General features: G+C 38.6%; 1 protein-coding gene across 1 annotated transcript in view; it reads left to right on the forward strand.

The window, feature by feature from the left end:
- LOC125240491 (calcitonin gene-related peptide type 1 receptor) overlaps positions 1 to 12,614 on the forward strand; it is a 152,560-nt gene extending 139,946 nt beyond the window's left edge. The window contains exon 12 of the mRNA XM_048148385.1: positions 12,565 to 12,614. Within this exon, the coding sequence (XP_048004342.1) occupies positions 12,565 to 12,614 (50 nt within the window). The remainder of the gene's footprint in view (positions 1 to 12,564) is intronic.
- The last annotated feature ends 657 nt before the right edge of the window (positions 12,615 to 13,271 follow it).

Raw genomic sequence — 13,271 nt, forward strand, 5'->3', positions numbered from 1 at the left:
ATTTGGGTAATAATTTAGATAATATTCTATCAAAGGAATGGAATGCACTCCCACCATAGATGTTCCCAGAAAAATACGACCTCGGTCTCTTTAAGATAAAAGTGAATATGCTAAGTGTTACTGAATCGGTGAGCTCCATCTTCGACTATGTCTTCACCTTCCATCAGGTGTGACTATGGTCAATCGCCAATCAGCCAAAAAAAAAAAGTGGTTTTGTAATTTCTTTAATAATCATATTATAAAGTTAAGATCTTAAGAGTTAAGATCTTAAGATAGATAAAGAGATACTAATAAAAAAAAAAAGATGTTGATAAAATACTTTAAAAGAAAAGTGTTATCTAAAATATATACATACTGTGTAGATATAAATCGGATGTTAGTATAATTGGGTCAATTGGGTAAGCACTTCTTAAATAGTATATGGACAGCTATCTATTTTAGAAAATTAATCGTTGATTACTTTGTGTGGTACAAAGTATCTACGAGAAAGAAAGCTGACCATGATGAAACAAAATCAATATAATTTTTAAGAAAAAAAAAACCGTCGCCTTTCGGGTTCTGGTGAAAGTTACTTGCGAATGTTGGATTATGTAGAAATGTGTAGGTATTTTTTAAAACTGCTTTTAATGCTTTAATTATTAGATGGCAACATAAATGAATATACGTATAACGTTAAGGTTTGAGGAGTTTCCTCAATTCCTCATGAATCCGATATTATATTATAAGAAATCGAAGCTTGACAAACTTTGACTTGAAAACTCAATATGCTTAACAAACATAACTAAATAAATAAATGTCACTGTTCTGAACTTAAATGCATGCTTTTCTTGCAAAAATACCAAAGTCACTTATGAGTGTGCCGTTCAGATTTGAGGAGTACGGTTCTGACTATCATCAGCAGTTCCACTGCACCAAATGTCACTGTTCTGGACGCAAGTGCATGCTGTTCTTATAAAAATACCAAAGTCACTATAAGCGTGCCGTTCAGATTTGAGGAGTTCGGTTCTGACCATCAGCAGTTCCACTGTACCAAATGTCACTGTTCTAGACGTAAGCGCATGCTGTTCTTATAAAAATGGCAAAGTCACTATAAGCGTGCCGTTCAGATTTGAGGAGTTCGGTTCTGACCATCATCAGCAATTCCGCTGCACCAAATGTCACTGTTCTGGATGAAAGTGCATGCTGTTCTTATAAAAATACCAAAGTCACTATAAGCGTGCCGTTCAGATTTGAAGAGTTCTATTCTGGCCATCATCAGCAGTTCCACTGCACCAAATGTCACTGTTCCGTACCTAAATGCATGCTGTTCCTTTAAAAACACAAAAATCACTATATGTATGCCTTTCAGATTCGAGGAGTTCCCTCGATTTCTCCAGGATCCCATCATCAGAACTGGGTTCTGAGAAAAATGGGACCAATCTGTATGCATATACATTCAATTAAAAAAAAAAATTTCAAAATCGGTCCAGTAACGACGGAGATATCGAGGAACAAACAAAAAAAAAAAAAAAAAAAAAACATACAGACGACTTGATAACCGTCCTTCTTGAGATATGAGGCGACGGTTAAAAACAATAAAGTGGATACGTGACCCTGAATCGGATTTCAATGCATATTCTATATAGTATCTCTATGTATTACAATGCAATGAATCACGAGCCCTTTCGATCCAGAAAAAAAAAACCGGCCAAGTGCGAGTCGGACTCGCCCACCTAGGGTTCCGTACCTACAAAACCTTTACGTTACTCACATAATTCTAAAGACTGGGCTAGGCTAGAAGTATAGGTTCTCTAACTAGTTTTTTAAAGGTGCGCGGGGCCCGAGGGCCCCGCGGTCTTTCTTGTTGCTTTTTTGTTTTTTTTTGCTTTGCTTGTTTGTTTTTTTGCTTTGCTTTTTTGCTTTTTTGTTTCTTTGCTTAGCTTGTTTGTTTTTTTGCTTTACTTGTTTGCTTTTTTGCTTTAGCCTTTGTGTGCTTGGAAGCACTCTCTGCCCGCAGCTCGGCCTGCGGCCTTCGCGTGCTTGGGAGCCTGTCAGACACGCTCCGGGCCTTCGGCCCTCCGCGTAGTTACTGTGGGGGTTGTAGGGAAGTTGGAGCTTAAACACGATCCAATAGTTAAAGTGTCTTGAGAAGCTCACGACGGGCCTGCAGCCTGCGGCCTCCGGCCTGTCGTTTCGCTTCTCTAAGACACTTTTACTATTGGGTCGTGTTTAAACTCCAACTTCCCGGTCCGCCGGCGAGCCGATCAGGGACGCTCCGGGCCTTCGGCCCTACGCGGAGCTCGGCCTTCGGCCTTCGCTGGGTTTCGTTTCGAAGCTCCGCGTCGGGCCTTTGGCCCGCCGCGTCGCTTTTTAGACACTTTGATTATCGTTCTGCTTGGGAGCACAGTCTGTACGCAGCTCGGCCTGCGGCCTTCGCGTGCTTGGGAGCACTCTGCCCGCAGCTCGGCCTGCGGCCTTCGCGTGCTTGGGAGCACTCTGCCCGCAGCTCGGCCTGCGGCCTTCGCGTGCTTGGAAGCCTCTCAGGCACGCTCCGCGTAGTTACTGTGAGATTTGTAGGTAAGTTGGCGCTTAAACACGACCCAATATTAAAAGTGTCTTGAGAAGCTCACGACGGGCCTGCGGCCTGCGGCCTCCGGCCCGTAAACTCCAACTTCCCGGTCCGCCGGCGAGCCGATCAGGGACGCTCCGGGCCTTTGGCCCTACGCGGAGCTCGGCCTTCGGCCTTCGCTGGGTTTCGAAGCTCCGCGTCGGGCCTTTGGCCCGCCGCTTCGCTTATTTAGATACTTTTTGTTATTGTTTTCTTGGGAGCACAGTCTGCGCGCAGCTCGGCCTGTGGCCTTCGCGTGCTTGGGAGCACTCTGCCCGCAGCTCGGCCTGCGGCCTTCGCGTACTTGGGAGCCTGTCAGACACGCTCCGGGCCTTCGGCCCTCCGCGTAGTTACTGTGGGGATTGTAGGATTTGTAGGGAAGTTGGACCTCCGGCCTGCGGCCTCTGGCCCGCCGCGTCGCTTTTTAGACACTTTTACTTATATTTTCTTGCTTGGGAGCACTGTCTGTACGCAGCTCGGAACTTGGACCGGAGCAATGACCGTCGGGCTGTAGAACGCTCCCTCAGGCTGGTAGGGAAATTTGACTTTGTCCCCTCTCGCCGCCGTTTTTGACTTTTCCAAAAAATTTTTTTCTCATTTCTATTTTTGGCCCCCGCTCTTACCACGTGCCAAATTTGAACGCGCTCGGACCGAAAATAAAAAAAAAAAATTTCAAAGTCGGCCATTTTGAAATTTTGCAAATGCCATTCGATGGACCTCAGATAACTGTACAACATTAGTTTAAGCACTATTAACCTTTTTCTTACCGTTACGGAGCTACGGGGATTTAAAAAAAAAAACCTCCATACAAACTGGTAGGGAAATTTGACTTTGTCCCCTCTCGCCACCGTTTTTGACTTTTCCAAATTTTTTTTTCTCATTTCTATTTTTGGCCCCCGTTCTTACCACGTGCCAAATTTGAACGCGCTCGGACCGAAAATAAAAAAAAAAAATTTCAAAGTCGGCCATTTTGAAATTTTGTAAATGCCATTCGATGGACCTCAGATAACTGTACAACATTAGTTCAAGCACTATTAACCTTTTCCCTACCGTTACGGAGCTATGGGGATTTAAAAAAAGGACCTCCATACAAATTTCAATTGGCCTTCAAAGGGCGCCATTTTGAATTTTTCAAAATTTTCTTTTTGTATACTAATCTTGGGGTGGCTGTCTACCCGTGTGCAAAATTTCAGCGCGCTCGGACCATTTTGAAATTTTTCAAAAAAAAAAGTCGGCCATTTTGATTTTTTTTTAATGCCATTCGATGGACCTCGGGTGACTGTATAACATTTGTTTGAGCACTTTTCACTTCTTTGTACCGTTACGGAGCTATGGCGATTAAAAGAAAAACCTCCATTCAAATTTCAATTGGCCCTCAAAGGCCGCCATTTTGAATTTTTCAAAATTTTCTTTTTGAATACTAATCTTGGCGTGACCGTCCACCCGTGTGCCAAATCTCAGCGCGCTAAGACCATTTTGAAAATTTTCAAAAAAAAAAGTCGGCCATTTTGATTTTTTTTTAATGCAACTTTTTTCTACTCGGATACCTGTATGACATTTGGTCGAGCACCCCCCGGCTATCTCTTACGGTTTAAAAGTTGCCATACAAAATAAAAGTGGCCAGTTTTCCCACATTTGTAGCACTTTTCAATTTTTTTTTATTTCATTCGAATCAAGGCCGCTTGGAGATTCTACGACCAAAATTTGAGCACTCCACGATAAATTTGAAAAATTGTCAAAAAAAAAAGTCGGCCATTTTGAAAAAAAAATGGCGGCGTCAAAAACTGCCCAGGGTCCTCTATGACATTTGGTCGAACACTCCCCGGCTAACTCCAGCCGTTTGGCCAGGCCGTCCGACATTTTTTTACCCGGAACCGGTAGACCGACGGTCTGATCTATCCGGGGTCGCAGGACCAAACTCTATACGACCACACCAAACACTGCCACCTTCAAATCCCCCTTCTGCCTATTTTTTGAAAAATGTCAGTCGGGTTGTAGCTTTATATTATATAGATGAGCATAATTGTGTTTAGCGCCACCTCTCGACGAATTCGCGAACTAATTAGCACAGCTTGCGTGAGGTCTTTTATAATGTTAACCAAATTCAACATTTTTTTATTTTATTTTAAAGTAGGTGTTTTATGTAAAATTTCGTAGCTATAAATTTTAACACCCTTATTCATAAACGTACACTAAAGTATCCAGCCGATAAAGTTCGTTTGTCCCTTTCTGTCACACCAATACGTCGGAAAGGGACAAACGAAATTTATCGGCTTGATAACTTTAGTGTACGTTTATGAATAACGGGGTAAGTAAGTATGGTAAACATCAGCAGGCCTAGCACATGATGGCCGCGAGAGTATGTCGCCGCGAGATAGACTACCTGTCCTTATGTCATTAATACAATTAGACAAAGACGTGTCATCTATCTCGCGGCGACATACTTCCGCGGCCATCATGTGCTAGGCCTACTGAAAAAGGATACAGAATAGTATAACGCAAATTTCTAGCGGGAAATTACTAAATAAATATTATTTAGTAAATACATTATCTATTGTTGTATTTTGCCTTGGACCTTGTAGTACCTATAGGTACTCTTGAATATGCAAACTAAAGCCAAGCGATAAAAGGTAGCTGAATAATGTCAGATTGTACGACAACGTCTCACGTCTCTGAGCCGACTGCGCGAATGAGTCGCGCTTTCTTACGACAGAAATTGCTTGACAAGTATACCGGGTGCACCTGCCCGGTATTTAATGAACAACCTAACCTTTTAACCACCAAGAGGGCACCTTACAGAAAATCGACGTTAAGGTTTAGTAAAAGTCGCCTGGTTTTCGAGATTTTCACACTTTTTAAAATTTTAGGTAGTATAGGTATTAAAATTTTAAAAATTATGAAAATCTCGAAAACCAGGCGACTTTTACTAAACCTTAAAGTCGATTTTATGGACCAGTATAAGGTGCCACTCTTGGCAAATAAGGGGTTAAAAGAAAACGAAACTATGGCATTGCAGTGACAGGTTGCCAGCCTCTCGCCTACACCACAATTTAACCCATATCCCATAGATTTTCTGGACCAGTATAAGGTGCCCTCTTGGTGGTTAAAAGGTTGTCCATTAATTACCGGGCACCCTGTATAATATTACAGAATATATAATAGTACAAGTACAGAAGGCTCACTCCTTTGATGTTCACAAAACGCCGCCATTCTAAATTCTTACCTACATTAACAAACGGACCGCACGCGTGCAGACGACATTGAATTCTATTTCGCCGCGCGAAGGTCGTCGCCACTGAATGGGCCGCGAACTCGCGGCCGCCGGCATGTACTTGTAGCGCGGCGAAAGGATCGCGGAGTGAGCCGCCCCTGATAATATCAAATCGTACGAGAGCAGCGAACGTGTGCAGGCAGCGAAGGGAGCCGACCGCGCGAATGATGAGTTCGCGCGGCGAATCCCGCGTGACATCGTCCATCGACACTCCTCCTCCCTCCCTCCCCGCCCGCAGCGGCGCGCGGTGTCTCCGCCCGCCTGTGTATCGTCCTTCAATTTCTTTACATATCGAAACTTATTACTGAAGAAGAAGGTTCAAAATTGAATGAATACAGGTGTATAGATATTTATGTAGCTGACCGTACGATAAAAAGTATAATTAATTCATACACTTAATTGTAAAAATGTAATGTATACGGATTAATGAATTTAATATAGATAGGTAATTATTGATATATGGCAAAACGAAGGAAATTGTTTACACCTCCGCAAATAAGTATCTAATGATAATTTTTAATTTACCATGTTACTTCACGTACTTATTTTAAAAACCCTAAAAATGTCTATTGAGTTTCTGCCACAGACCACCATGTGGTTTCTGCATATTCTGCGCTGTGCATAGAATTTGCAGAGATATTGCAGAGAGCGCACGCGGACACCGGCGCGGCGCCAGTGGACGCGTCTGTGTGCGTGAGCTAGGTATGCATACAACTACAACTGCTGTAGGCACCGCCCCCCTCAGTAGATCGATGCGTAACATCGATTTAAACTTCCCTAGCCTCGTGGCGCCCACCATACAAAATTTTTGCTAGGGAATTTTGATTCTTATTCTACTTGAGATTGAATTCAATTTCAGTTATTCGAAAAATTTTAGAAACATAAGAAATTATATTTTATTTGTTTACATGAGAGTTAAAATTCCATTGAAACCATTATGTACTTTAAGAGTTTTGAATGATTCACGGTTATTTTCATTAGACTTATATTACGGTCACGGTCTATATCCCGGTCAATATAAGTCATTCTTATGTACTTTAGAAAGTACATTCGGCGCCACGAGGCTAGATACACTGTCACCTACAAATTCGACACTCAAAAGTGTCCGATCGCTTAGTTGCAAATGTGTGCATCGTCTGCTTCCATATCGATAAGGTTTGATTTCGTATGTGTCGCATCGCCGTCGCGCGACCATAGCGCGACCGTCGCCCACGCAAGCCATCGGCTTATCAGTCGCGGTCGTCAGCCGCGTCCGTCAGACGCGTCCCATAATTTGTTTCAAGCTTTATACACAAGTTTTCCTTTCAATAGCAATAGCTAACCTAACGCCTGGCTTGAGTAATAAAAACTGTATAGTTAAATTAATGAAATATGTATAAGTAGGATATTGAAATCTTCTTTCTTCGTTGAGCCATCACAGCTAACTTTAACTTACAAACGGTCTTAAGCACCTGCACTTCTGAAGGCGCTTAAGTCATTTTTGCTAATAAAAAAAAACCACAACGTTTTATGAACATTGGTCAAGTGCGAGTCGGTTTTCGACTTTTCCATACAAAGAACTCATGAGCGCCTGAACGACTATGATGGCAAAGTTAACGTTTCGCACTTTCAAGACTTTACGTATATATCTCGGAAACGATAAGAGATAGAGCAAAATGGACTTCAGATTTGGGCTTTCGGTGGTACAAATTCTATGTTTTCGTCAACAGACACCTTTTTTTGGACCGATTTGAATAAAATTTTGCTCAGTCAATTTATAAACGGTCTTACGCGCCTCCTTTTTAGTAGGAACTTAAGTCATTTTGTACAAATGAAAAAAAAATTTAACAAGTTCTAAAAAGAAAAAGACAGAAATGAATTTCTTTATACCTGTCCAACTCGCTTACACAATTTTAAGACGTTTAGTAACTACTTGCAGCGGCAGTGAGTGAAATTCGTAATCTGAGTTTTTTTCTCTTAAGTCCGACTTACGCTTGACTGTAGATTTCTAATAGGTTTTCCTGTAATCTACAGGGAGAGGGCTATCTCGTGTATTTTTTTGAAAATTTTACGCTAAGTAGTTTCGGAGATAAGGGTGGGGAATGGTCATTTTTTGCTTATTTTCTTAAATTACTTCTAAATTACCAAAACAAAAAATATAAAAAAAATATATTTCAGATGCTGATAAAATGCTCTTTCATTTGATATACTGTAACACAATATAGTTTTAATAACTTTGATTTTTAATTTTCAATTTTACCCCCCAAAAGTGACCCCTGTGATTAAATTTCATTTAATTAAATTACATGTCCGTCTTTGGGCCACAGGTTTCGGTTTAAAGATATTTTTATTTCTCAATAAGAATAACAATAATTCACTTACATGAGAAACATGCATTTATATAATATAAGCTTATATATAGTCTTAACTAGTGAGAGCGTTGGTAGTAGCAATTTTATTTAAACTTAACTAGCGGGTGCATTAATAGAATTTCTTAATTATGAGCTTAGGAGGTAGATATGAAAACGTAGCGTAGCAACTCGTTTACAATGTTGTCGCGACGCGAGCGCGGGCGCACCATGCAGGCCCGGGCGAGCGTACTTTGCACAGTACGTAAACAAGATAACACAGATATAAATCGTTCGGAAGCGACTTGCAGAAACAGATGCGTAGTTAGACTGTTACATAGATTGTTGATAGAAACTTTACTTTGTTTGGTTTTTTTTTTTTTTAATATTATTTTAAAGAGGGATAAATCTAATAGGTATATTGTTTTAAATAGAGTTAATTTTATTTTAAGTATTTTATACCTTATGAGTTTTTTTTATTTTTTATTTTTTATTAAAAAGTTTTTTCGATTGATATTTAAGTATTTACGTTAGACTACTTATGTGTTTTTTAAGTAATATTTTAAATGTTGAATCTGACTTTACATTTTTAATATTATCAGGGAGTTTGTTGTACAGATTCGCACCTTCATAAAATATACACTTTTTGCCATAACTAGTTCGAGGAGCGCGGAGTATGAGATTTTCAGAATTTCTTAGTTTCATTTTTTGTATTGTGTCCTTTTTTTTGAAGGATAATTGAGTATGCAGGTCTTTTTGTAGTATTTTTCGTATAAGTACGCAAGTTTGGTAATGGTAAGTTTGATTGATATTAAGGATATTCGTGTCCTTGTATAATGTAATGGTTGGTGTACGGAAATCATAGTTAAACAAAACTTTAATGAGCTTATTTTGGGCAATCTGTAATAATTTCAAATTATTTGCAGTGGTGGTCCCCCAAATTTCAATAAGGTATTCGATGTGGGGCTTGACAAGACTATTATAAATTGTGTAACGCACATTTTTAGGAAGACATCGCACAATATTTCGCAAGGAACCGGTAAGAGAAGTTATTTTATTTTTGATTTTTTCTATATGAGGACGCCAAGTTAATTTTTTGTCAAGAATGAGCCCGAGGTACTTTTCCTGATCAACTCTTTTCATGGGTTGATTATTAAGCGTGAGAGATTCGACGAAGGGCAATTTTTTGTTTTTGGGAGCGAATATGATATAGTTGGATTTAGTTATGTTTATGGTTAACAAATTTTTCTGAAACCAGTTATTGAGGAGGTCCAGATCGCGTTGAGCAACGACTATAATATCTTGTAGGGAACGGCCGTAATAGAAAAGGCTAGTATCGTCCGCGTAAAGTGTTACGTTAGCTTTTAAGCCAATTTGACTTATGTCGTTAATGTAAATTAGGAAGAGAAGTGGCCCAAGGATAGATCCTTGAGGCACTCCACATGACACTTCTTGTTGACTGCTTGTAAATTGGCCTATTTTCACTATTTGCCTGCGGTTCACTAAATAGGATTCGAACATTTTGAGTGCAGTTCCACCTATGCCGACTATTGTCTCCAGCTTTCTCAAAAGTATGTGATGACTAATAGTGTCGAAAGCTTTACGCAAGTCGATGAACACACCAAGAACCACTTGCTTTTGATCTATGCTGACTTTTACTTTGGTTACAAGATCTATGGTTGCGGTTAGAGTATTTGACAAGGGTCTAAATCCGTATTGTTTTTCATAGAGGAAGTTAATCGAATTTAGGTGGCTTTCAAGTCGATTTCGTATTAAGCTTTCGAGTACCTTTGAAAGAGCAGGAAGAACTGAAATCGGTCGGTAGTTTCCAGGATCAGACTTGCTTGAAGATTTGTATATGGGGCTTACTTTTGCTACTTTGAGGCTATCGGGAAAACAACCGGTTACTAAGCATCTGTTAAAGCACTCTGTTAGTTTTTCGATTACAGCGTTCTTTAAGCACTTCATTGATTTTATCGTTATGCCATCTAGACCTGAACTGGTGTTTACATCGAGATTGTTTATTATTGTAGTTACTTCTTTTACTGTTGCTTACACTTACGTTGCTTAGGTTTACATACGTGTGCCAAATTTCAAGTAAATCGGTCCAGTAGTTTCGGAGAAATCGGCTGTGACAGAGGGACAGACAGACACGCGAGTGATCCTATAAGGGTTCCGTTTTTCCTCTTTGAGGTACGGAACCCTAAAAACAGGAGACAGTAAAAGTTTTAATAACTATGCACTGCAATTTATAATTAAATTTATGAGTAGATCTAACTAAACATTATAATATCCGTAAGTATTATGAATTGCATTAGATGAAATGAAAAATGAAATAAATGTTTATTCAAAAACTAAACTTACAACTAAATTTATCTTCTGCCAAACCAGAGTATGGTTTGTCGGCAGACGAGGCTCCAGATACATTAGGTTTTATAACTAAATACTTATATGTACTATTTACTAGTTACTAGCAATAATAGGTGCATATAATGAAGTATAGGGCCGATACAATCAGTTATCATCAATAATTACCTAATATACATTAGACGCCTGACAAGCGACCTATTAAAAAAATGTAAATCATGAAAAGGTATGAATTTAGTGAAATATTATTGTACGAGCCGTACACCTTAGATGATAATATGATTCTTGATGGTTAATTGTAGTCTTGATAGAAACACTGATTTTTGATACACTTATAAATTTATTGATAACCAAGGAATACTGAGTACTACCTAGGAGCACGTATAAACGTAAACTAATGCATAAATCGATGTATAGCGTAATCGCAAATACAGCAATCAATCAATCATTATTTATTTGCAATAAAACATAACTAAACGCATGCAAATGCCATCAAGCAATGCAAAGCAATTCTAATCAAGTCATAATTATATTAATTTTAATGCTGACGCGAGAAATGTGCGATGCTTGCATTGTACAATTATATTGTATGCTATTGAAGAAAAAAAAACACTCATATATACATACATACATACAATCACGCCTGTGTCCCATGAAGAGGTAGGCAGAGCACATGAAACTATTCAGGTTTCAGTGCCACTCTTGGCAAATAAGGGGTTGAAAGAAAACGAAACTGTGACATCAAACTCAACACTCATATATGTATATAAATATTAAAAAAAAAAAAAAAATTGTACTAATCTAGTTTTCAAAATAGTCTGAATTGGAAAAGGTAACAGATTTAAAGAAGGAAGAATGAGACTGACATCTAGGAATTGTAGTTAATAAAACACACAAGTATGTTTGAGTATACACTGCAGGTGGTGGTGCAGCGTCCGCTCTGAGTCAACCCTCACACCGGAATGTCCTAAACACATGACTAAAGATAGAAAATTAATCCCTAATTATAACACTACTTCACATACAGTACTAAGTGGTAAAGACAGAGATGATCAAGTTAGGAATGACGAAAGTGGGCAGACAATTAGAAGAAATGTAGTACAAAAAAAAAAAAAAAAAAAAAAAAAAAAAAAAAAGATACACGGCACAGCATGGCAAGTATTTGAATTAAAACTAAATTGACCTATCATTCAAATATTTATAAATAAAAAAAAATAAAAAATAAATTAAAACAAGAAAGGGATGTAGTGTATAGGTGTCTCGAGTACATATGGCAGTCGGTGTCCGAGTGCGATAGAGGACGGACGTGCGGTGTGTATTGGCGAGCCAACCCAATGTATATAGTGTAATAGAGTGACATTACAGTACGCCATTATTGTTGTCATTGACGTTGTCTGTCACACTTTAGACTTAACAGAATTCGCAATACATTACCTCTTAGAAAAAACTTTCAAGGGTGATAAAAATCAAAATACAAGTTATTTCTAAAAGTCGCCGAACAAATGTTGATCAGTATAAGGAGAATAGCCTAGAGTTCAATTCTTCGCCTTTGTTACAGGCCCCACTCTGTATACAACACAAGAGGACGACCCGAAACAAAAGATTGATACCAAATTGTTTTTTTTATAGTTAAAATTAATGCAGTTCCAAACTCACATTCCGTCTGACACGTCAAGAAATTACCCGAACATATCTGTGCTTCGAAATTATCCCAATGCACCCTATGACCCTACTTAGTATTCTCGCATAAATAAAATATGTGGCGTCTTTCTTAGGCACTTGATCTTTCGATCCTTCAATATACCGGGTGGGTCCTGTAACAAAAGCAAAAAAATTGACGGTAGGCTATATTATTCCTTATTAGCTTACAGTTTAAACTTTTGCTTTTGTTACAGGCCCCACCCTGTATTGTCAAAGCTTATCAATGTGTTTTAGATGGTATTGTTTTAATTATAAAAGAGAACATATTGCAAAATAAATCTTAACTGGTATATAATGAATATTTATTGCAGGTTTGACGGCGGGAGAAAGCTTGGCCAATACGAGAGAAAACGTTGTGTAAAACATTGGTGGTAAATTATTTAAACAAACACCTATATTTAGATTTAACGATTTACCAAAGTAGAGATCTAAATAAGGCCCAATTTGGACACTAAATGTAATAGGACTCGGCTGTTGATGCAAGAATACAACCTACAATATCGTTCTCTACGATACGGAAAGAGAAGAATTGGGGAATATAAGATTAAACATAGGTATATTCTTACGACACTTGAATCAGTGATTAATTATAACTAAACAATTTAACTTGTAAAGTGTTGACATCACATTTGACAAACAAAGATTTGCTCACCGTAATGGTCACGGTCCCCAGAAATGTGTCTTTAAAAGTCAATTGGTCGCCTAATAAAACTGTAGTAAATACACTTGTTGGGACTTTAACGTCTTTTTCAATAATAAGTGATTGTAAAGAATTGGTTATGTCCCACATAGCTGTAAATGATGAGAATGCTTAGGGTTGCAACTAGAAAAAAAAACATTTTTTTTTTCAGAATTATGAAAAAAACCTAGCATCATTTTTTTTCCTAAATATGGTTTTTTTCACATGAAGAAATAATTCGACAATGACGGTTTTTCGAGATTTGTAACGTTTCAATAACAATAACGTACATTTTAATTCGATAAACATTCAGTATACAAACGTTTATTGGGGAATCCC

This window comes from Leguminivora glycinivorella, chromosome Z (assembly GCF_023078275.1).
Source record: "Leguminivora glycinivorella isolate SPB_JAAS2020 chromosome Z, LegGlyc_1.1, whole genome shotgun sequence".
NCBI lineage: Eukaryota > Metazoa > Arthropoda > Insecta > Lepidoptera > Tortricidae > Leguminivora > Leguminivora glycinivorella.